General features: G+C 39.6%; 2 protein-coding genes across 10 annotated transcripts in view; both read right to left on the reverse strand.

Annotated features, from left to right (window-relative positions):
• The window catches only part of SMAD9 (SMAD family member 9), a 71,792-nt gene extending 69,562 nt beyond the window's left edge, over nt 1–2,230 (reverse strand). For 2 of the 7 annotated variants that reach the window (XM_027064706.2, XM_027064704.2), the window contains exons 1-2: nt 2,079–2,227; nt 520–605 (exon numbers count right to left, since the gene is read on the reverse strand). The gene's annotated coding sequence lies outside the window, so the exon portion shown is untranslated. Of the gene's footprint in view, nt 1–519; nt 1,438–1,561; nt 1,902–2,078 lie in introns of those variants that run through there. The other 5 variants (XM_027064707.2, XM_027064705.2, XM_053214586.1 and 2 more) reach the window with 4 other exon arrangements.
• A 12,103-nt stretch (nt 2,231–14,333) lies between these two features.
• The window catches only part of ALG5 (ALG5 dolichyl-phosphate beta-glucosyltransferase), a 43,106-nt gene continuing 32,593 nt past the window's right edge, over nt 14,334–24,846 (reverse strand). For all 3 annotated transcript variants that reach the window (XM_027064710.2, XM_027064709.2, XM_027064711.2), the window contains 2 exons: nt 16,679–16,764; nt 14,334–14,536 (listed from right to left, as the gene is read on the reverse strand). In XM_027064710.2, coding sequence (XP_026920511.1) covers nt 14,421–14,536; nt 16,679–16,764 — 202 coding nt within the window. In that variant the 3' untranslated portion in view covers nt 14,334–14,420. The remainder of the gene's footprint in view (nt 14,537–16,678; nt 16,765–24,846) is intronic.

A 24,846-nucleotide genomic window follows, 5' to 3' on the forward strand; every position in this document is an offset into this window, starting at 1 on the left:
ACAAAACTCTTCTTTCTCATTCCATGTCTTGGGCAATCAGGGATGCAGTAACTGACATCTGTGAACATTCCCTGATTAGCCATTAACTGAAGACATAGAAGTAAAAGAAAAATATTTTACAAGGAGAAAAGTCAAATAGCTCATGCTGACTTTAAGATGCTCATGACAGAGATGCCAGGATTATAAAGCACTTAGGGGTTTCACCTAAAATTTGTTTATACCTTTGATCTTTAGGAAACACTGTACTGAGAAAAATGAGTTTGCTCAGATCAAGAATATGTTGGCATTCTCTTAAACCTAGCTTAAAACCACAGAGCTGAAGCATAAAACAACTCTGACAAAGATAGCCAGTCAAGCATAAAAATGGGAGTTGGTTGGGTCAGAATAGATTAAAAGGCTGAAGGCTGTCTGCTAAAGACCGTTGTCTTGCCATCAATGAAGGCAATTATTATAGCTAAAAGTTATTTTTCTGATATATTATTTTAAACTTTTGTCATATTTAAAACGCTCCTTACTTACAAACTATTACATCATTTTCTTATCTGCAGTGTCCTTCTTGGATAACCACGAACTTGAAAGCAGTCCAAAATCTTGTTCGTGGCTTCCTACAAGTATAGAAAGACGTATTGAATATGGAGTTAGGAGAATGTGTCTGGGTTTCACTTTTACTTCCTTTTTAAATATAGATCACTATTTTTAAAATATAAACATCCCATGGCATTCCCTCACACCGACAGGACTCCTAAGCCAGAAGATATGTTGGTAGTATGAACATTTCTCTCACTCTGAAGGATGCCACAAAGCTCTGCTCAGTGATGGCCAAGGAGATAGAATTATTAAATGCCTTACGACTTTACAGTTATCCTCTATTATTCCTGCTAAACCACACTTCCAAAAGAGCATCCAAGAAATCTGGCAAACCACTGAAATGGCACTTGTAAATTGGATCCATTAAAAGCAATCCACAGTGTCCTGTGGGTGTGCATCCGACTGTTAATTACTGGGTAAATAATTTACATGCAATTTTATTCCAAAGCTAGATTTACATCATTTGCAGGCGATTTCTCAGAGTACCGCTTCCAACCCAGAAACAAGTCAACGGAGTATTTCTAAATTATCATTTGAAATTTCCACTGTCAAGGGTGGGAGGAGGAAGGAATAGTAACGGGAAGGCTTGTCAGCGATTAGCCATCCATAAAAATGTTTTCCCCGCGCTCCTCCTTCCGATCACAATGCTGGCGTCAGTTAGTCTCCTGTATCTGTTCCCCACCTCGCCCCCCTCCCCTCTGCGGAGAGCTGGCACCGAATGGCAGGCGAAGGAAAAGACAAACATCCCAGCTCCCAACACAATCCAAGCGCTTGCCCGGAGACACTTGAACAACATTCCCAACTTTTTTTTTTTTTCCCTTCCCTCTTCGCGTGCCTCAAAGGTAAGCAGAGTAAAAAGCCTAAGAGACAGAAGGCCAGGGAGACCAGCTGAGTCGCAATTACTACCCCCACCCCGATTTCTCCACTGCCTCACCCCCCCCCCCTCCAACTTTCGGTCACAACCAACGGTTACCCAGCTCTAAGTCTGGGTCTCCACTGCGCCAGTGTTCAGTGCTCGACCCCCGCGCGGTGCCCAGCCGAGGGGGGGCTGGAGACCCAGCGCACATCCCTACCCACGCCCTGGGCCACAGCCCCGCACGGCCAGCACCCCCACAGTGGGACGAGCATCCTCCCACAGGTCCCAGGTGTCGCCTGCCGGCGGCTGGGGCGACGCGGAGGGCGCGAGGCCAACTCCCTGGAGCTGTCCCCTCCGCCCCACCCCACCCCAAACAGGCTCCACCAAGAAATACAGGGATGGAGAGTACAAAGAACCAAGCCACCCACCAAAGGGCCTCGAAGACTTCCCTCGGGGAAGAACAACTTAGCCACACACGCACACACACACGCACTCGCCCAGCGCACGCCGGAGAGGGCATCTCTTACCTGTCCCCCACGATGTCACTCATCCCCCCCCCTCCCGAGTCTGGCTGACCCCCCCTCGCCCCCCGCCGTGGGTCCCCGGCCGCCTGCTCCAAGCACCGCGCACTCACTGCCTGGCTGCGCGCGCCCAGCGGCTGCAGGGCCCGGCGGCGGCGGCGGCGGCGGGGACCGAGACAGCGGCTGCAGCGGCGGCGGCGGCGGCGGCCCCAGCCGGCGTCAGTCAGACTGGAGCCGCGAAGCCTCATCGCCCGTATTAGTGCGCCGACCTGGAAAGCGGCCAGGAGCCCTGCGCACGGGTCCGCCCCCGCCCGCCGCCGCGCGCCCTGGCCGCGCCGGGAGCCCGCGAGGCGGGGGGAGCGCGGCCCGCCCCGCGGCCACGTGCGCGGAAACTTGCGGCGGGGGCGCCTTGCGGCGGCCCCGCGCTGCTCCCTGGTCCTCCCGTGGGTCCCCAGGTTCGCCTCGCCTCTGTGCGCTACCGAACCCCCCTGGCCGGCCGCGGTGGGAGGCCCTGGCCAGCCCGGGTCACCTCGCATCTCTCTGTCTCACCCGCCACTCCTGAGATTTCTTGGGTCCGCCTAAGGCCGAGGAGGGTTGTTACCAGAACGAGAGATACAGGACCAACAAATCGGTTTGGACCCCCTCTCCCCACCAGCCACTCTTTCTGACAACGTTTCTGGGCCCTGATGATTACTGTTACTTGCCTTTCGTTGCTTGCTAGCTTTTCAGACCAAAGGAATCATTACACCGTCGACAGCACCAGATCAACTGGTTTGCATTGGCATGGGCAGAAGAAAATCTAATCACTGTGAGTGGTGAGTGGTGGTAAAAACTAGTCAGGTAATTATGTGGCTTGTCGTTTATTTATATGTATTTGTATGCTTAACATCCTAGCATATAACATATAATATTATCTAATCTAATAAAGGGATAACCTTATGGGCACTGAGCAATGTTAATGTACAGCCTTCTTGCCTTAAGGCCTGGCTATCCCCTGGGTAGTCTGTTCCTTGGAGTCACTGTGGACTCCTAGAATACATACACACTGGAATACATTTAGGAAATGCCACCAACATACTCATGATCCTTAATTTCCCATCAGCCAGTACCTCTTCATGGAAAAGGTATTCAGCTGCAGAGGCAGTATTCATTTTGCTCCTTTATATAGAAAAACCAGTGTTCCAGAAGGCCCTGATACCAATAAAGCTCAAGGCTCTGAATTTAATGGCTTTTTCTAGTTCTCAAAGCACTGCATTTTCTTCCCCTGGCAGATGCCATTTTTGCATTATCATGTTGTGGTTGAGCAATGACCTTGTTTAAAACAGCATTTGTACTTGAACCTGAAACTCGAATTTAAGTCCTCTTTCTACACCTGGCCCATTTACCTCTACCTCTGCTCCAGGCTGAGGGTTCAATTTGGAAATATTGTGGGTGTGAGACACGAGGAAACATTTGGACTGCTAAAAGCTACAGAGTGCCCTTGATGTGCACTTGCCTGCGAGTAAACCAAGTCCTCAGAATTAATACCTTGTGGCTCGTGTTGTTTTTGTTTTGTTTTGTTTTTAATGTTATTGAGAAAAGAAATGACTCTGGCACTGCTTCAGTTTCCGTATGTGCATTAGACAATGCAGAGGACACGATGCAGAGAAAGAAATTATAACCTCTGCAGTGCTGGCTCATGCTTCTGGCATGAAGTCTTTTTAAGTTCACGGAACTCTCCTGGCTGTTGGCAGGACTTGGATTTACAGGTTCTTTGAGTGTGTGTCGTCTCCTTTTTCTGTACATTATCATTTACATACCAGGAAATTTTGACACCTAAAAGTTAGACTGTCACTTAGATAATTCCTGCCATTTATTCCTGAAACCTAGTGTAGAAAGTTAATCCATTCTATACAGGAACACTAAGATCTGATGAGTTCCAAGGAGAAAATGCCCACTCCAGGAAAGAAGGCTCAATGTTGGCACTCCATTTTTCAGAAGCTGACTATCCTTGTAATAGGAAATCCTTTGCTGAATTTTTTTCCTCTTGCTTTCTTGATTAACTGCAATTTTAGGCTTGTTGGAACTTCCAGCAAAAAAAAACTATGCAATGGGAATCTTACAAAGGGGGAGACTCAGTCACAGGTTGTGATTTGGTGGAATCTCCAAAAAAGTTTTGGTTCAAGACCTGAAAACCACAGTGAAACCAATCTCCTCCTTTTCTGAATTGCAAGGACTTGATGCAAGATGAGTTCCTGCAGCCTATAGAACAGTGACAGGAGGAGAAGCCTCCTTTTCTTTTGTAAAGTACTCAGCATAGGACATGCTGGGGACAAAGGCTGTAGTAATCCATAGATACTAAGATTCTACTTTGTGCATCTGCTATACCTGATGTTTGATCTAGCATTATAATGTTTGTACTCAGAGCCATAACTAGGAATTGTTGCCTACATACCCCTCCCACTTCTAGTTTCATACATTTCATCTGTAATTCTGTCCTCACTCTGCGCTTTTTCTGACTCCTTCTTGAACTTTTCTTCCACAGCTATCATTCAGTCCATAATGAGTATTAAACACTTTCCTGAGCACAGGTGCCTGGACTAATCATGTGGACACAGAGCACTGGTCCTGAGGAAACTAAGTTCCACTAGAAAAGACACATAGATCAATGATGATCATACAACTTTTTGTGTCACTTAGAGGGTGAAGGCACAAGGGAGGTGTCATGGAGTCTCCACAGAAGCACCCGGAGAAGTGAGTATGAAATGCCCACTAACTCATAGCCAAAGAACCCCCGCCGCCACACCCACAGTCTGGGTAAATGCAGCTCTGTGGGTGCTCACTTTGCAGCAGAGTGTAGCTGTATTTTAGCCCCCTTGGCCAGGCGCTCTGATGCAGGTACACATCATAAAGGCAGCCCAGAATGCCTACTATGTGCAGAATACTTGAGCTTTTATGTATGAAAACCTTAATGTTCCTAAGAGAACTGTCAAACTAGTTGGATAAACGAGAAAAATAATGTTACAAGATATTATATCACCAAATAAACATTCTGGGATTGCAACAAGGGAGTCATAGAGTATCTTGATTTGGTGGTGAAGTGACAGCTTTCTCCTGTTGTGCGAATCTCTGCCAGGACCAGGTTAGGCTTTATGCACATCATCTTGTTTCATCCTCATGACATCTCAGGATGAGAATTATTATCCAACTTTGCAGCTGAGGAACCTGAGACTGTCTCCAAGTGTCTGTCTGCCTGACTCCAAAGCCCAGACATTTAACCACTACACCTCACTGTCTTCCTGGAACTTGAAGTTGAATCGAAAAGTGAGCAGATGTGGGAACAGGCAGAGGTTAACATTAGGATTAATCAAGTTAATCCATTCATTCAAATTGTTGCTTAATCACATGTTACTTAGGGACTAGGTGAAACTTTTTTTTATCATCTTAACTATTTTTAAGTGGACAGTTCAATAGTGTTTAGTATATTCAAATTGTTGTACAACAGATCTTTAGAACTTTTTCGTTTTGCAGAATTGATGATCCGTAGCCATTAAACACTAATGCCCCTGTTCAGTCTCTCCCCCAGTCCATGGCAACCACTTTTCCATCTTCTGTTTGTATGATTTTGACTATTTCACATACTTCATATGAATGATACTGTATGTGTCTTTCTGTGACTGGCTTATTTCACTTAGCACAATGTCCTTGAGGTTCATCCATGTTGTAGGGCAGGATTTCCTTCTTTTTAAAGGAATCATGATATTCCAGTGTATGTATATACCACATCTTCTTTACCCAGTGCATCTGTCAATGGACATTTGGATTGCTTCCACCCCTTGGTCAATGTGAATAATGCCACAGTGAAGATGGGTGTGAAATTACCTCTTGAGATCCTGCTTTGAATTCTTTGAATTCTTTTGAGCTTATACCCAGAAGTAGACAGCTGGATCATATGGTAATTCTACTTAAAAATTTTTGAGGAATCTCCATATTGTTTTCCATATGGTTGTACCATTTAGCATTCCCACCAATAGTACACAAGGGCTTCCAATTTCTCAGTATCCTTGCCAACACTTATTACTCTCTTTTCTTTTAATAGTGGCTATCGAGGTGATATCTTGTGTGGTTTTGATTTGTCTTGCTCCTAATATCAGTCATGTTGAGTATCTTTTCATATGTTTATTAGCCATTGGTATATCTTCTTTGGAGAATTGTTTATTCAAGTCTTGACCATTTTTTAACAGGGCTATTTGGGTTTTTTGTTGGGTTTTTGCCGTTCCTTATATATTCTAGATATTAATCCTTTATCAGATACGTGATTTGCAAATATTTCCTCCCCTTCTGTAGGTCACCTTTGCACTCTTGATTATTTCTTTTGATGAACAGAAATTTTTAAGTTTGTTATAGTTCCATTTGCCTATTTTCTTTTGTTGTCTCTACTTTCAGTATCCATATGGTCACTGCTAGTATAAATAAATTGATAATTATATGTTTATCTTGTATCCTGTGACCTTGCTGAACTCACTTATTAGTTCTAGGATGCTTTTTTTTAAAAGATTCCTTGGGATTTTTTATGTAAACAATCATGTAATCTACAAATATAGACGGTTTTATTACTTTTTCATTTATATTCATTTTATTCCTTTTCCTTGCCTCATTGCATTGACTAGAACTTTCAGCCCTATATTCAGTAAGACTGGTGAGAATTTGACAATAAATTATATTAAAAATAAATAAATAAAATAAAATAAAAAATTATAAGAGTGGTGAGAATGGGCATCCTTGCCTTGGTCCTGACCTTAGAGCAAAGCTTCCTGACCTTAGAGAAAAGCATTCATTTTTTTAACTATTATATATAATGGTATCTGTAGATGTAGTAGATTCACTTTATCAAGTTGGGGAGGTTCCCCTCTAGTCTTATTTTTCTGAAGATTTTTATCATGAATGGATATTGAACTTTCCAATGATTTTTCTGAAATAATTCATATATAGTATTTCTTTTTTTTAGTCTGTTAACATGATGTATGATATTGATTGATTTTCAAATATTGAGCCACCCCAACATCCCAGTATAAGCCACACTTGATCATGATGTGTATAATTTTTTTTTAGATACTGAGAAATGTTATTTGTTAATATCTTATTCAGGATTTTTTTGTCTGTATTCATAGAGGGTATTGGTCTGCAGTTTTCCTTTTTTTGTACTTTCTATTTTTTTAATGTTTCTTTATTTTTGAGAGACAGAGAGAGACAGAGCATGAGTGGGGGGAGAGGCAAAAGAGAGAGGGAGACACAGAATCTGAAGCAGGCTCCAGGCTCTGAGCTGTTAGCACAGAGCCCGATGCAGGGCTCAGACTCATGGACCGTGAGATCATGACCTGAGCTGAAGCCAGAAGCTACCCACGCACCCCTTTCTTTGGTTTTGATATCAAACTAATATTTCATAAAATGAATTGGGAAGTGTTTCTCTCTCTCTCTCTTTTTCTGGAACAGTGTATAGAATTGGTGTTAATTCTTTAAATGTTTGGTAGAATTTTCTAGTGAAATTATCGAAGCCTGAAGATTTCTTTTTAAAATTTTATATTCAGTTTCTTTAATAGTGTAGGGCTATAGCTATTCAAATGATCTGTTTCATGGGTGCATTGTACTATGTGTTTTTCCAAGGAAGTATTCAGTTTCATCTAAGTGGCCAAATTTGTGTGTGTAGAGTTTTCATTGCTGTTTCATTGCTGTTTTCTATGGTTTGCTGTTTTTAATTTCATTGTTTTCCGATCTTATCTTTATTATTTCCTTCCTTCTGCTTACTATGGGTTTATTTTGCTCTTATGTTAGGTTGTTGAGGTGGAAGCTTTGATTGCTGGTTTGAGACTTTTTCCCTCTTTTCTAATGTATGCACTATAAATTTACCTCTCAGCATTTCTTTGACTGTGTTTCAAAAATTTTGTTATGTTCTATTTTCATTTTCATTCAGTTCAATGTATATACATATATATATATATATATATATATATATATATATATTTAAAATTTCCCTTGAGACTTCTTCCTTCTTCAGTCCTTGTATTATTTAGAAGTGTGCTGTTTAGTTTCCAAGTGTTCGGATGGAGATTTTCTTGTCATGTTTCTGCTGTTGACTTCTAGTTTCATCTGTTGTTTGAAAGCACTCTGTATTATTTCATTTTATTCATTTGTTATGGTCTAAGATATGATCCATCTTGATACAGGTGGCATTTGAAGAGAATATATATTCTGCTGTTGTTGTGTGAAATTTTCTATAAATGTCTGTTAGATCCTGTTGGTGGTGGTGTTTTCTATTTCTTGCTGATTTTATGTGTAGTTTTTTTTTTTTTTTTTTTAACATTTTTTTGGGGCACTTGGGTGGCTCAGTTGGTTGAGCGTCTGGCTTCGGCTCAGGTCATGATCACACGGTTCGTGAGTTCGAGCCCTGCATCGGGCTCCGTGGTGATAGCTCAGAGCCTGGAGACTACTTTGGATTCTGTGTCTCCCTCTCTCTCTCCCCTCCCCCACTCATACTCTGTCGCTCCTTCAAAAATAAATAAACATTCAAAAAAATTAAAAAATGAATACAGGGAACTGTTAGATCAATATATGCGTGTCCAAAGAACTGTTTTCATAATTTAGTTTGAATTTTTGACCATTATTTCCTCAAGTACTTTCTCAGTCCTTCCAGGGACTCTGATGATACAAATGCTAGATCTTTTTATTTTTATAGTTTCATCGGTTCCCAAGACATTTTTTTTTTTCATTTTGCTCTCTCTTGATCAGATTGAGTCATTTCTGTTTATCTGTCTTTGAGTTTACTGACTCTTTCCTTCATTGCCTTCATTCTACTGTTGAGTCCATCCACTGAGCTTTTAATTTCAGGTATTATATTTTTCACTTCTAAAATTTCCATTTAGTTTTTAGTATCTTCTTTTTCTTCACTGAGATTTCCCCCCTCCCGAGGCTTTCTGTTTTTTCGTTCATTTTAAGCATGCTTGCAGATGCATTGTAGCATTTTTATGATGGTTGCTTTAAAATCATTGTCAGATAATCCTAACATTTTGGTAATCTCGGTGTTGGCATCAGTTGATTGTTTTTATTCAAGTTGAGGTTTTCCTGGTTCTTGTTTTGACAAATTATTTTTTTTGGAAACCTGGACTTTTAAATTATATTCTTGGACTCTGGGTCTCATTTAAACTTTTTGTACTAGCTAGCTTTTTCCACCACAGGGGGAGGGGAACGTGTTTTGTTACATTGCCAGGTAGAGGTGCGAGTACAGATTCCCTACTTGGCCCCTATTGATACCAAAGGGAAGGGGGTCTGCTTATTACTTTTGGAGGGAAGGGAGCTATAGCTACCTGGTCTTCATTGTGACTGTGGTAAGAGTGGTTTCATGATTGCTGGGCCACCAGAGGAAATGAGGCCTCCTCTGACACCATCTCAGTGAGGAGAGGGTGAAGCGGTTTGTTACTGCGGGGTGGGGTGGAAGAGAGGCTCCCTGGCTGGTCGCCACTGACGTCATGAGGTAGAGGAATCACTGCTAGCTGATGGGAATGAAAATCCTGCTCCCTACTTGGCCTTCTCTGACTTCACCTGGATAAGGGTGTTCAGGTGCCTTATTACAGCCTCGTGAGGATGGGAGTCTAGGCTCCCCATTCAGCCTTTGCTATTGTCAGCAAGGATGGGTCACCATTTTATTTTTCTGTAGTGTTTGATTGGAATGGAGCAGTGACTGTTTTGCTGACCTTGCTCCTTTCTTGGTCCTTTGGAAAGAGAGAGAGGCATTTGAGGGACTTTTTTTTTTTTTTTTGTCTGTGCCCATCAGCATTTTTAGGTGGCTCCTTGACCTCCAAATCTGGGATATATGAGACAAAAAGAAAACCCAAGGGAGTCACCACCATGTCCATCCTTATGTCTCAAGGCCTCTACACAGTCTGCCTTCTTCTTGCACCTTTCAGAGTCTATTCATGTTTGTTGTATATATAATGTCCAGGGGTTTTATTTGTTCTTACAAATAAAAAAGAGAGAGAAAGGAAAAGTACATTTACTCTATCTTCCCAGAAGTGGGAGTACTTACTATAATTTTTATAGTCGTAGTGTCATTATCTTGATTTAGCTGGCCCTTCCATTAAAATGTTTGAGGAAATTTAAAAAAAAAAAATTTTTTTTTTTATGTTTATTTATTTTTGAGACAGAGAGAGACAGAGCATGAATGGGGGAGGGTCAGAGAGAGGGAGACACAGAATCTGAAACGGGCTCCACGCTCTGAGCTGTCAGCACGGAGCCCAACTCGGGGCTTGAACTCACAGACCGCGACATCATGACCTGAGCCGAAGTCGGACGCTTAACTGACTGAACCACCCACGCGCCTTTGTGCCTACCTTTTCATTGGGATTCCTAGAGGCTGTGGGTAGAGATAGTTCCATGGCATTCCCACTTGGAAAATGGAAAACGATTTCTCCACATTGCAAAGCATGGTTAGGTATTACTGCAGACCGGTACAGAGTAGTTCAGGTGTGTTATAGGCTTGCTATACATCTTTCAGACTGCTATAAGGACTTAACCATATTTTTTAGTATTATTTTTCATGGGAAACACCTTATAGGTTCCAAACAACTGATTTGTAAGCTGGCTTTGGTTTATAAGTTGAAGACAGGCTGAATGCTCCCAGGTATGTGGTGCTGCAGGTAAGATTTGCAGGCATCGTGCCCTTAAAATGCAGTCTTCAAAATGTCAGGATAGGATCTGTTTTGCTTGTATATCTAGAGCACTCTATCACTGTATCAAGGGATCCTGGGATAAGTTTAAAAAAATATGTGTATGTTATATATACATATATATATATATATATGTTTTATATACACATACATATATAACATATGTAATATATATATATGTATATGTATATATACACACACATGTATATATATAGCGTACAAAAAGACCACCTGGATTGGATCAAATCTGTAAAGATACTTCTTTTTTTGTGACCATCAAAATGCTACCTGGAGTTTTATTCAAAAACAGTGAATTACAAATGTATTACTTCATAGAGCCCTTTATTGGATTAATATAATGAAATCATTAATTTGTAGATTTGATGGATTTTGAGATTGTGCAAAAACAAAACAGCCTACTAGACTATTACTTCAGGGGATTTAGCTATTAATAAAATGGAGAAACTCATTCCTGTAATTTTTTTTTTTTTTTTTTGACAAATGAATTGAAATGGTGGCATTATCTAACCATTTCAGAAACCTTTATGGAAAAACCACAATTTAGGATGCTGTGGAGACACACAAATAAAATAAAAGGCAAGGTTCTGCTCGTAAGGAAATCGTAATTGAACAAAGAAAATGGAAAATAGAACTGAGAATCAACCACTAATGGTGGAAAGACACAAGATTGTAGACATTGAATTACGGGTGTCAAGAAACACACTGTTGTCCTGATACAATCTCAAGTGAAACTACATATGTAAATATTATGTAAGAACAAGTCAGAAGGTACAAAGTGAATGGTCAGGTTATCTGCATGTAATAAACTTATCCTCTCAGTTTTAATCCTACCTCACCATCCTTTATGTTTCCTATTTTTTATTCAGTAGAAGCACAACTCCTGGCTACCTGTGGGACCATGGACAAATCCCTTGCCTAATCCTACTTATTTTTTTCTTTTAGTTTTTTTTAATGTTTATTTTTGAGAGTGACAGAGAGACAAAGCATGAGCAGGATAGGGGGGATGGTACAGAGAAAGGGAGACACAGAATCTGAAGCAGGCTCCAGGCTCTGAGCTGTCAGCACGGAGCGCGACGCAGGGCTTGAACTCAGGAACTGTGAGATCGTGACCTGAGCCAAAGTTGGACGCTCAACTGACCGAGCCACCCAAGCACCCTATCCCTTGCCTAATCCTACTTACTTCTGAAATGTAATTATTCCTATTGATAGAGTTACTTGATCAGAGAAACTAATGCATGTAACATTTTTATCACAATTTCTTATATATAGGGAAAATAATAGCCGATAGTTTCATTTTGCTATGGCTGCTTGTTATTTTTTTTTTGAGCAGGTTCTGAAATGTCAACAAGTCAAACTGTTTTCTCTTACAGAGTGCTTCAGATTCTATACTATGCTGTTAACCTAGGTGAATCTGGGCTTAGATGGGTAAATTGGCATCAAGATCAGAAACCTTTCTAAATAGTGTTCCTGGATGAACTACATAAAAGTATTGATACTTCCCCTCAAAATCCTATTATTCTTTAAATATGCATTTTTATCACTAGCTTGCAAAGAGCATATTGCAGGTTTGGTTGCAGACCACTGCAATAAAGCAAATGCAGTAAAATCAGTCAAATGAGTTTAGTTTCCCACTACATATAATAGTTATGTTTACACTATTCTGTAGTCTGTTAAAGAGGGTAATAGCATTCTATTTAAAAAGGGTACATACTTTAATCCAAAATTACCTCATTGCTAAGAAGTGCTAACCATCATCTGAGTTTTCAGTGAGTCATAATCACTGATTACGATAACAAAGACAATAATGAAACATTTTGAAATATTGTGAGAATTACCAAAATGTGACACAGAGACATGGACTGAGCAAATGCTGAAGAAAATGGCACCAGGACTTGCTTGGCACAGGGTGACCAAACCTTTCATTTGTAAAAACAATGAAGTATTTGTGAAGTGCAATAAAATGAGCTATGCCTGTAAATTATTTTATTTTTATTTAGTTTCAGTAAGGATCTTATTTTTGGTTCAGGTTTGTACTTTTACACTCTTCGTAAATGCTCAGTCATTCTTCTACAATTGGCTTTCTATCATTTCTACTTGCATAAGCCTTGCTTTGTTCTCTTAAGTGACTTAAATGCTCTTAAAATCTGGTGGTAAATGAAGTTTGTTTATTCACGTAATCAGCATTAAGTGTCTACTATATACTAAGTACTGTGCTGGCATACTAATTTGAGTAAGAAATGGTTTCTGTTTTCAAGGGGCTTATTGTCTACTGCAGATGTGATAATATCACTGTTGCTGAAACTACTGGAGAGGAGTCATTTTTTAGCTTATTTTAAACTTTTCCACTTAAGTTTTGTCTTTAAAATGTTATAGTGTACTTCTGAAAGTTTCTATTTAGGTATCTCCAATTTTCATACCTTCAGAAACTGAAGTAGGATAGCCATTAGAGTGTAGGCTTTGGACCCAGACTACATGGGCTAGAATCACAGCTCCACTAGTTCCTAGCTGTGCGACCTTGAGTGAGTAACTACTTTATACCTGTTTCCTCTTCCATTGTAAAAGTTAAGTGAATCATGATATACACCAGATGCTTAGAACAGTGGCAGGCATACAGTAACCACTCAATAAATGTTAGATATTGTTATTAGTTTCTCTAAAACATCAGAAATAATCTAATTCTGAGTTTTAGGGTTAATTATTTTATAATTGCTATTCATTAGTCTTGATAGTATCTCAAAATCATAGGCTTCTGATGTTAAGTATATGCATTTATCAATGTTAGAAAACTTTTTTTTTTTTTTTTTAATAATCTCTACACCCAACATGGGGCTTGAACTCATGACCCTGAGATCAAGAGTTGCATGCTTTACCAACTGAGCCAGCCAGGTGCCCCCAAAACTTTCTCTTTTTTATAAAGAATTTTCAATTTCTAGTAACATGAACTCAAGAGCAAGGTGTTGCCAGGAAGTAAGAAAATAAGTGCAATATGTGTAAGTAAAATTGGGGAAGAGAGATGTAAAGACCATATAAGGAAGTAGATGCCTTGGTGAGAGAGCCTATATCCTTCCTTTAAATTTTTTTTGAAGTTTATTTATTTTGAGAGTGAAAGAGAGAGAGAGAGAGAGAGAGAGAGAGAGAGAGAGAGAATGCCAAGCAGGCTCCACACTGTCAGCGTGGAGCCTAACGTGGAGCTCGAACTCATGAACTGTAAGATCATGACCTGAGCCAAAGTGAAGATTCAGGATGCTTAACAGCCTGAACCACCCAGGTGCCCTATATCCTTTCTTTAACATACAATTTCCTAGTGTTTTATAAGTTGGAATATGGGCTTAATACTAATAAGTTTGCATATATTTAAACATATGCCAATTTTATTTTTAAATCTCTGAGCACAGGCATATGATTATGGTTTATATTTAAATTCATGAGAATTATGCAGGTAGAATAACTGCTTCTCTTTTCTGTTTAAAAGTTATATTTCTCAGAATCATAATGATAATAAGAATCAATAAACAAAACTGCTGAAGCAAAGGAAAATCTGACTTTGTTACGAACACCTTAATTTTTTGGGGGGGTTCAAAAGAGGTATAAACGTTTTTAGTTATGGCAGTTACTTCTTTAAAAATTATCAAAACGCAGGCAAGGGCATAGGTTTATTCCAGGTTTATTTAAAATTTTAATTTCCGGTGAAATAACGTGACACTGATACATAAGAATACAAAGACGGCAAGTAACCTAATTCATCTTCCTGGTTTGCTCAAGCCTCCAGGCACCAGTCAAATATCGAAGTCGTATAAAAAGTAGGTCCTTGCCCATTTGTAGCCAGCTCCAAAATGGAACTAATTTAGAACCTGTGATTTAAAAATAATTAAAAATGAATTAACTTAAATAAACTCTGGAGAAAATATATCAGTGTGAAATTATATTTTAGAAGTCAGTCTACATGACCTTTGTGAGCTTCTAGTCACCTTATTTTTTATATTAGGTATGTATGCATGTAATTATGTATATGTGTATATATTTAATTCCATCTATACATTTAAAAATGTTTTTTGGGGTGCATTTTTTTTTGTTTTGTTTTACATGCTACTTTTCAGTCTCATGTACTATAGAGAAACAGGTACATCTCCACATGTAATATAGATTAATAATCTGGGAGAAGAAATATAAGACAAAAACTCACTTTTTATTCTAATTCTACCAAAGACTCTTCAGTTAGCTAAGATAAATACTATCTTAGCTACGACATCTTCTTGTCCAGTGGTTGCCAAGAGGCAGTATGCCAACCCTAGTTGACTACAGGAAATCTGCCTCCTGGAGCATGTTTTAAAAGCTTGTATTCCTTGATTTTATCCCATAGAACTGTTTTTTCAGTAAGTCAAAAATAGATTGCAGGTCAGGTAACGAGTGCGAGGTGGTAAACTGTCACAGACTGATTGGTGACAATTTTCCACATTTAAGCCCAAATACTCTGGCTTCTTCCTGTTTTTCTTTCTTTTTTCCCCCAAATTTTGAGGTAGAGTTGGCAAAATTGAAATATATTTAAAGTGTTGAATGTAAGGATTTGATATATATACATATATAAACACACATACACTTACATACACATACTGTGAAATGATTACCACAATTAAGTTAATTAACACAGTTAATTAACATATCCACCTTAATTTTATTTGTATCATTTACAAAAGAAACATCTTCAAAGCTGAAGTGAGTGGTTTCTCTAATAACAACAAAAACAAAACATCTTGGAAGTGAAATGAAACTGGGAAGGATCTAAATTGTGGAAATTTTGGATGGCCCTATTATAGGGAGGAGGCACTGAGCATATATGGCCGACGATTCTGGGAATGACTGATACAAAACCGCGGCTCATTAACGGCCGGTTAATGAAAAACAATACACAACTATCTCTGAAATGCAAATGAACAAATGATATAAATATGAAACCCATTTTTACTTTTCCCCACTTCAACTTCCTACAGAGTCTATGCTGGGCATAAATCAACACAGATCAATAAAACAGATCTTACAAATCTGAGCAATCTTTTACCAGCTTCTCAATCCCCTTTGATCTAGGTAGCTACTGCAGAGAGTACTAAAATTTTTGTAAGCTAAGTTTGATTCAGCAAGACTCCAAGACGTTTGCATTTGTTCTCTACTGTATAGTTTGTATGATCCCCAGACTGCTTCTTAACCTTTTCCTGTCCCTAAACATCCACGGTTACGTAACAGTCATGGTATACTGCAACAGTGACTTTCTGAGAGGAGGCCATGCTCAGCAGAGGAGGAAGGACTCAGTTGAAAAATCTCCACTTGAAAGGTAAGTGTGCCCACACTGTGAATTAACTTAGGGGCATTGTAAGGTAAGCAAAGGAGAAAACTAGAATATTTTTTACGTTCTACAATATAAGCTTTCAAATCTTCTTCAAACAGGAATTATTAAGATTTCTGATAGATTTCACATTATTTGAGATCTTAGAGATTTTCACATTTTTGGATATATGTACAGATACCAGTTAAAGACTGGCTCTGAATGGATGTGGACATTTGCGGTAAAAACAACTATAGTTCCTTATTAAGCTCTGCATGGTGGCTTGTAGGTAATCAATACCTACTGAGTAATGAAGTAAGACAATATTAAAAAAAAGATGACACAAACAAAATTTATCTTAAAAGACTTACCAACTTTCTTCTAACCTCAGATTACCATGATCTTGTCTGCTGTAGAAGTTTTACTGAATTCTACAGTGGGGTAGGGTAGTAGGCCTATTGAAGCCCCCAGGAGGAGACTGCAAGGATAGAGAAGGTTGTGTGCCATCTGGAGGGTGGAGGGGATTAGTAGCCAGAACTCTACACAACCACGTCTGAGTCAAGCCAGCTGAGGAGGTCTTGAAGGGGGCAGCCAGTTAAGTTTACTGGACTACTGTATTGTCTCCTATCTCCCCACCCCCACCTAGGATCAGCCGTAACATCAACAATGTACTCACCTTCAATTTCAGTCCAGTTGACAGCAATTTCTGCTATTGGAATTTTAAAGAACTGTGCTATGTAAAGCAGTTCTACATCAAATGCCCTGAAACAGAAAATATATTGATTTTTATTTTTAAAAAGAGAGATAGAGTGTAATTAAATCTCTACTCTGGCATGTTTTAAAGAAGCTTAAAAGGCAGATATAGAGCTTATATAGTAAAACTGAAAGATTCACAGAAGGTCAAACAAAAGGTTAAGTAGTTCAGGAGCTTCAGGTCAATAATTTAGTGTGTCATTACATAACATTTAAATGAGAAATATGGTGTCTCCATCACAAGTCAGAAACCCCCAGAGGTAAAAAAGGCCGCTTGGGCTCTGAGAAAATTTAATCATGGAAATTTTTCAAAATCGATTGCTTTCAATCCCAGGCTTCACTACCTCAAGGTACAGAACTCATAGCATTTTCAACTGATTCAGAGAGTTGATAAAACAGAACTCTGAGCAGCTCTTAGAGAAAATGTCCATCACTTGAGAGTTGTTTGATTTCATTCATCTACCACCTGAGGATCACGGTTTCTTTTCTTTTCTTTCTTTTTTTTTTTTTCAAGTTTGTTTATTTTTGAGAGAGAGAGAGAGACAGAGCATAAGTGGGGAGGGGCAGACAGAGAGGAAGACCGGATCCAAAGCAGGCTCCAGGCTCTGGGCTGTCAGCACAGAGCCCAGTGTGAGGCTCAAACCCACGAACCATGAGATCATGACCTGAGCCCAAGTTGGACACTTCACTGACTGAGCCACCCAGGCGCCCTAAGGTTTCTTTTTTAAATACATGGTTCACTAGGGCCTTGTTTTCTCCTTTGCCCTTCCTCATACGTCCTGGGCAATATAGTACTGCCAGCTGTTGAAAGTAAAAAGCCACTTTAGCCTGAAATGCTCTTTGGGTATAACTAAATATATACACGGGAATTCGATATATTGTCTCATTTTCACTTAACCCTGTTAAAATCATCTCCAGTCTGAATTCCCAGTTCATCCTTCCTTCTCCCATGAAAGGCTCCAGAAGCTCCTCTTCAGTGGTTTAGGTCAAATCTGCTTTCCCTAGTTTCTGCATCTTGACTTCGAAATTTTCCTGGATTCTGCTTACAAAATTCTTGAAGCCAGTTTCCTCCTCTCACTGGCAGTGAGCTCGGGGAGAGCAGCACCATCACCTGCTAAACCTTCTTCACGCTCTGGTAACCGAAAGCGCTCGAGTCCTTCACAGCTTTGCTTTCCTCTTGAGCCATTAAGCCCCCGCTTTCTGGACTGCATGGAACACACTTCGGACTTCCAGGGGGTTGGTTTTAAAATATTAGCACAAACACGAAAATACCTAAAACCCACTTCTGTTTGATTTCCCTGATTTCAGACAACTTGAATTTGGGAGTTCTGTCTTCTTGGCCACAAAACTGTGACTGTCCACTGTGTGACTTGTTTAAATCCCAAGTGTTTGGATAAGTGAATATGAAAACGTTTAAAAAAAAAACAAACATGTAATGCTTTTTCTTATCCTAATAAAATATTTACTTAAGATGATAAAACCATCTACAAAGGCGTTCTTTGTGTTGTTAAAAGGACTGTGTAAAACTTCTGTTAACTAGCATGGGACACTCACGAAAGGAGGAAATTTTATGAATATTAAACCTGGTTAACCCTTAACCCTCCCCTTTAACACAAAACCAAAAAATACCCAAAAGGTTGAGTTGGTTCTAATGATATGCAATAATTTGAACACGATTATTAAATACTGTTCTAAGGATATCAGCATATGATGACTTATCAAAGACGCAAAACAACATAAGAATGATGAGTGGAAAGGAGTGGGGAAAAAGAAGCACGGATTAACTGAAATTACTTTATATTTACAAAAAAACCCTGTAAGGACTATTCATCTTCTATTACTTCTACTAGTATCCTTCTCTTTTAACATTTTAAAAGACATGAAGATGTTTGCTTAAAAAGAAATTTCCAGTTCACATCACCATAAGAGACCAATCTGTCACCAGAGCAAACATAACTGAAATACCAAGTACTTCTGGATAGAACCTCATGCTATGGCACATAAGCAGTGTAAGGGTCACTCTCCACCTCTGATGCCTTCACGTGTTTTCACAAATCCGGGGAGGGCAGAGCCACTGTTTTCTTTTGTTACTCAGTTCCTCGTATAGCTGTGACCTCACAGATCTATTCCTGAAGAACAAAGGGCGTGTTGATACTCTTTTAAACACACCAGGCACACATGTCCTCTACTGCTCCCTCCTGAAGTCCCACTAAAATTAAAACAACAATGATGGAATAAACACGTAAGAACAAAGAAGGGATGAAAGTAATAAAAACAATCTGAAACTTGGAAAGTAGCTGGACAACTGGGAACGAGGAAAAGTAGACTGTGAGAAGGGAGAAGCCTAGAAGCAGGCTATGGGTCCCGCAGAGCTCTCCAAAGGCTCAGGCATCCCTGGCCTCACTGCAGATGAGGTCTGCAGGTGGTGCAGGTGGGGCTTCAAAAGGGAGGACTCACGGAAAAGCTCAAGGGGATTCTCCTTTCCTCAAGTTGGTTGTGTGAATGCTGGCAGCCAGGCTCATTTCCACCAGACAGGAAATCAGGAAATCCCACTTTAGTGAAAACAACCAGCCCAAAAGATAAGGACAGTTGAAAGTTTCCCACATAAAGCGGCCCACTATTTAATCCGTGGTGAGTTGATCAGAGTTCTCTGACCGTGTACACAGCTTCCGATGAGCTTTGTAGTACCACACTAAATACGTGTGAGGCCAGACTTTAATGATAAAAACAAAATTGGGACAACAGAAACAATGGAGAGAAAGAAGAAAATGTCACAGTTTTAAATGAGACATTAAGTAGTGGAAGGTACTGTACTCATGAAACGAATAGGGTAAAAAAAATGAATACTAGAAAACAAGAGTTGTAGGAAGTTAACATTTTTGATAGCAGGAACACAAATTTAAAAGGAGCGCTAGATGATAAAATTGAGGAAAATCTCAAAAGACATGAAACAGAAAAGAGAAGAGAAAATTACAGGATCAGCACAGAAGGCTCACATTTGTTTATAGGAGAGAAGGAAAAACTAGAGAAATTATTTAATGACTAAAGGACATTTCTCAGCAGTAAAGGACCCAGGTTTCCAGATTTAGAGTGCCTACTGCATACACAACAAGATGCATGAAAAAGCCACATCAAGTCCCTGAATCATGGTATTTCAAAACACTGTGGAGTAAAAGCTTCCAAAAGGGGATGGAAACAACGTGCCATAGACAAAGAATCAAGATTCAGATTACTGACAGAATTGGACTTCTCTCCAGAAACACCGAGTGCCAAAGGCAACAGAGCAATGTTCTCAAAATCCCGAGGAAAAATGATTTCCAACCTAGATTTCTGTCTCCGGCTCGCTATGAGGCAAATGTGAGAGGAGAATAATACAGTGCATTGCCAACGCAGTCTCAAGATTTTGTTGTCATTTCTTTAGGAAGATTCACAGAGGACGTGCTCTACTACAATATGGATATAAACCCAGGAAAAAAACAGGAACTGTGCAGCAAGCCTGAGAACAGCTAGAAAGGTGAGAGCCGATGAGACGTCTCCAAGAAAAAAGTGAAACTGATGCACAGTCTGGAACACACGGATGCACTGGAACACACGGAGAGGTACTTTCTACTCCTCACGGAGTGTGAACGTAAGTAAGTGACAGGTCCATCGTCAAGTAGTGCGACAGAAAACTCCAGAAATTTATTATCTTCAGGAAAACAAAAAGTACTACAAGAAAGGTAAAATAATCAGATTGTACACTATGGCTTGAATGTGAATTATCTTTACACACCTGTACCCATCAGTAGTGATCTGTATTTAGAAACTGTATTAGGAGGATACGTGTGAAGGGTATACAGGGGTTTAAGAAAACTATACTTCTCCATTGATTTATTTTGGAGTAATATCTAAAACTGAAAAAACGGAGACTTGGCTATGCAAACCCATTATTTTGAATATGAAAGTAATTACCACAAAGGAATAGCACACAGCTGAAAGTGGCCATAGCCAGGGAGTAGGAATTGGGTTGAGGGACAGGGAGCAAAGGACGATGATTTTTTAGAAGCCTTATGGAAGTGACTTTAAATTATAACCATGTATATAACATTGATTAAAAAAAATATTCATGGGAAGAAAGTACATTTCAAGGACTCCATTTTTAAATTACTCATAAACTGGGGCTGGGTGGCTTAGTTGGTTAAACATCCGACTTCAGCTCAGGTCATGATCTCACAGTTTGTGAGTTCGAGCCCTGCATTGGACTCTGTGCTGACAGCTCAGAGCCTGGAGCCTGCTTTGGATTCTGTGTCTCCCTCCCTCTCTGCCCCTCCCCTGCTCACACTCTGTCTCTGTCTCAAAAACAAACATTAAAAAAATTTTTTTTAAATCACTCATAAAAAGAGTCAAATTATACCTTAATATTAAATGGAAATAATTTAGGTGAGATAACAGTTCTGAGGATGGAGATTTTATATATATAAAATTAAATATATTTATGTGATGTTAAATATTATGCTTAAAATTTTATGTTTAAAAATAATGTTAAAATTATATAAATATTAACATACATAAACATACATTTATATTTAACATTATGTATATCTTTATATTTAGCATAACCCATACTAGGTCTGTAATTCTGAATCAGAGATGCCTGCCTATTGGTTTTTAACTATAGCTTGATGTATTCTAATACCTAGAAACTCTACTTGACTTGAATTTCCTGAAAGTTATGAGAAAAATTGCAATGAAATTTTAGAATAAGTCCTTAAAATATCAGTCTGAGGGGACACTTACATTGGACATAAAGAGTAGATGCACAACTTGGTTTCTATAACTTGTGCTGCATAAGAAAGAAATTCTTTAGTCTTTCTTGATTTTAAGTGCAGGAACAGAGATGCCTGAATAAAAGCCACTGATGAAACATTAATATGGTGACGGGCATATTGTTAATCAAGTTGATACATGTATATTTAGTGGTTCTCCTTTACAGGCATAAAATAAACATATGTGGACCCTAAAGAGAGATGTGAGAGGCTAAAATTTTAAATGAGGTCAATCCTATGTTAATCAAGCCCAAATAAATAATTAAAAAGGCATGCACATGAACACAAAATTTAAAAGAGAAAAAAAGTTTAAAATGTTCTTTAACTTAAATAAAACTCTAGAATTATGCTGTCCAATATAGTAGCCACATGAGCACTTGAAATGTGGCTAGTCTGAAGTAAGATGTACTATAGTTGGAAGACATGGTACACAGAAAAATGTGTAAAATACCTGAATATTTTTTCATACTGAGTGCATGCCGAGACGATGACATTTTTATACAGTGTTAAAGTACACTATTAAAATACATTTTGGCGGGGCGCCTGGGTGGCGCAGTCGGTTAAGCGTCCGACTTCAGCCAGGTCACGATCTCGCGGTCCGTGAGTTCGAGCCCCGCGTCAGGCTCTGGGCTGATGGCTCGGAGCCTGGAGCCTGTTTCCGATTCTGTGTCTCCCTCTCTCTCTGCCCCTCCCCCGTTCATGCTCTGTCTCTCTCTGTCCCCCCAAAAATAAATAAATAAATAAACGTTGAAAAAAAAATAAAATAAATAAAATACATTTTGGGGCTCCTGGGTGGCTCAGTTGGTTAAGCATCCAACTTAGGCTCAGGTCATAGGTCATGATGTCACGGTTCATGAGTTCCAGCCGCACGTTGGGCTCTCTGCTGTCAGCAACGGTCCGGCTTTGGATCCTCTGTCCGCCCCCACTCTCTGCCCCTCCCCTGATTATGCTCTCTCTTAAAACTAAATAAACATTAACAAAATAAATTTCATCTGTTTCTTGTTACTTTTTTAGTGTGGCTACTAGAATATTTAAAATTACATATATGTCTCACATTATATTATATATTGGACATTATATTACAGAACAGACATATTGCCAGAACAATTATGACAAGAGAAACTTCATGATTTTTAAGTTATCAACCCTAACTTAATTATCAACCCTAACCCTAACGTCCTCAACCCTTAGTTCCCAACTTCCTTTCAAACTACAAAGTACCTAGCTTTTTGACCCTAGTTCTGAACCCAACAGTTGACTGAAAACTATATCCAGAGGGAGGGCTTTACTTCTAGAATGGCTTCTTAAATTAGATTCACTGATTTTGGAGTCCATTAACTGTCAATATATTTTATTTTTCAACATAACAGAAACATGTATCTGAATCTGAAGATCAAATATACATTACTTAAACAATTTAGGGGTGCCTGGGTGGCTCAGTCTGTTAAGTGTCTGACTTTGGCTCAGGTTATGATCTTAAGGCTCCTAAGTTCAAGCCCCATGTTGGGCTCTGTCTGTGCTGATAGCCTGCTTTAGATTCTGTCTTTGTCTTTCTCTGCCCCTCCCTCACTCATGCTTGCTCACTCTCTCAAAAATAAACATTAAAAAAAATTTTTTTTTTAAATTTAGGATAGATATTAAAAACCATGTTTGATAATTTTAATCCTGAAATTATAGTTTTTTAAAGTTATGGGGGGTTTATATGATATCTATTTATAGGGAGATAACATATCTTTGCAAATAGATACACAAAAGTTACAGAAACTACAAAAATGGAATCTACTGGAATAATTATGTAGATTCCTACCATGAACACAATTCATATAGAACCCATGAGTAACAGTAAGTATTAATTCTTTCAACAATATTTAGGAGCAGCTCTAATGTGCCAGACACTCTATTAGATAGGGGGATGGATGTATTAGCAAACAAAATCAGATGGGATTCTTGCCCTTTTGGAGCTTATGTTTTAATAGAGACAAAGAAACATTATGCAAATAAAAACAAAAACCTAATGATGTGATGGGTGCTGTGAAGAAGGGCTTATGGTACAGCAACATCGTACGATTAGGGGCATGTGATCTGATTTGGAGAGTAAGAGTTCGTTGCCCTATGGAAGAGCTGAAGGAGGAGAAGTTGAAAAGGGAAGGGTCCCTATGTAGAGACATGGGTGGGTAGATTATGCAGCATCCCTCAAGGCCGTGGGAAGGCACTGGGAAGCTACTGAAGGATTTTAAACAAAAAAGGTGCATTTGATTGATTACTTCTAATTTTGAAAAGACTGACTCCTTGGGCTACAGCGTAGGACATGATGGTGTCTTGGATGGTGGGGGGAAAGACAAAGAGAAACAAAGGGACATAAAAGCCAAAAGTAACAGGTCTGGGCCACGAACTAGACATGTGGAGGACCTGTGGGAATGTCAGAGCTGACTGCAAGGTTTTAAGCTTCCATGTGTCAGTGTTACTCACTAAACCGGCAGAGAGCTGAGGAGAGGTCTGGGATGAGGACAGGCCAGGGGACTGGGATATGTCCGGAGAGTGAGCTCAGAAGTATGGAGCACTGCTGATGGGTTAATTAAGACAGTAAGTGGTCATATCAAACATGACCACTGGGTTTCATGACAGGAGGTAATGAGATGCTTAGATGGAGGGGCGGGGGAAAAATCCACACTGAGGTGGTGTAAGGCATGAGTGGGAAGTGAGAAAACAGGGACAGTGAACATAGAGTGCTCTTTCAAGAAAAGCTGGCTGTGAAGGGAAAAAGGGCTGGAGCTGAGAGGTACTGAGGGGGGCTATCAATAGAGAGAGGCTGTTTTTTGTTTTTTGATTTTTAAATGGCAAGGGAAATTTAAACTTGTTTTAAAAACCTGTGTAAAAGATGTGGTTAAGGAGAAAAGACAAGACAAAATAAATGAACAGGATGAAGTTTTTAAGAAGGCAGAAGGTGGAGGCGGGGTGGGGGGGGCGCCTGGGTGGCTCAGTCAGGTAAGCGTCTGACTTCAGCTCAGGTCATGATCTCACAGTTCGTGAGTTTGAGTCCCTCATCGGGCTCTGTGTGGATAGCTCAGAGCCTGGAGCCTGCTTCAGATTCTGTGTCTCCCTCTCTCTCTGCCCCACCCCTGCTTGCACTCTGTCTCTCTCTGCTCTCAAAAATGAACAAACGTTAAAATTTAAAAACAAAACAAACAAACAAACCACAGAAGGTAGAAGGGGATGCAGAGGTCCAAAGACTGGTTTGTCATATGCCGGAGAGGGAACTTACTACTGAAAAGGAAAGAACAAAAAG

The sequence above is a fragment of the Acinonyx jubatus genome, chromosome A1, assembly GCF_027475565.1.
Source record: "Acinonyx jubatus isolate Ajub_Pintada_27869175 chromosome A1, VMU_Ajub_asm_v1.0, whole genome shotgun sequence".
NCBI classification, from domain to species: Eukaryota; Metazoa; Chordata; class Mammalia; order Carnivora; family Felidae; genus Acinonyx; species Acinonyx jubatus.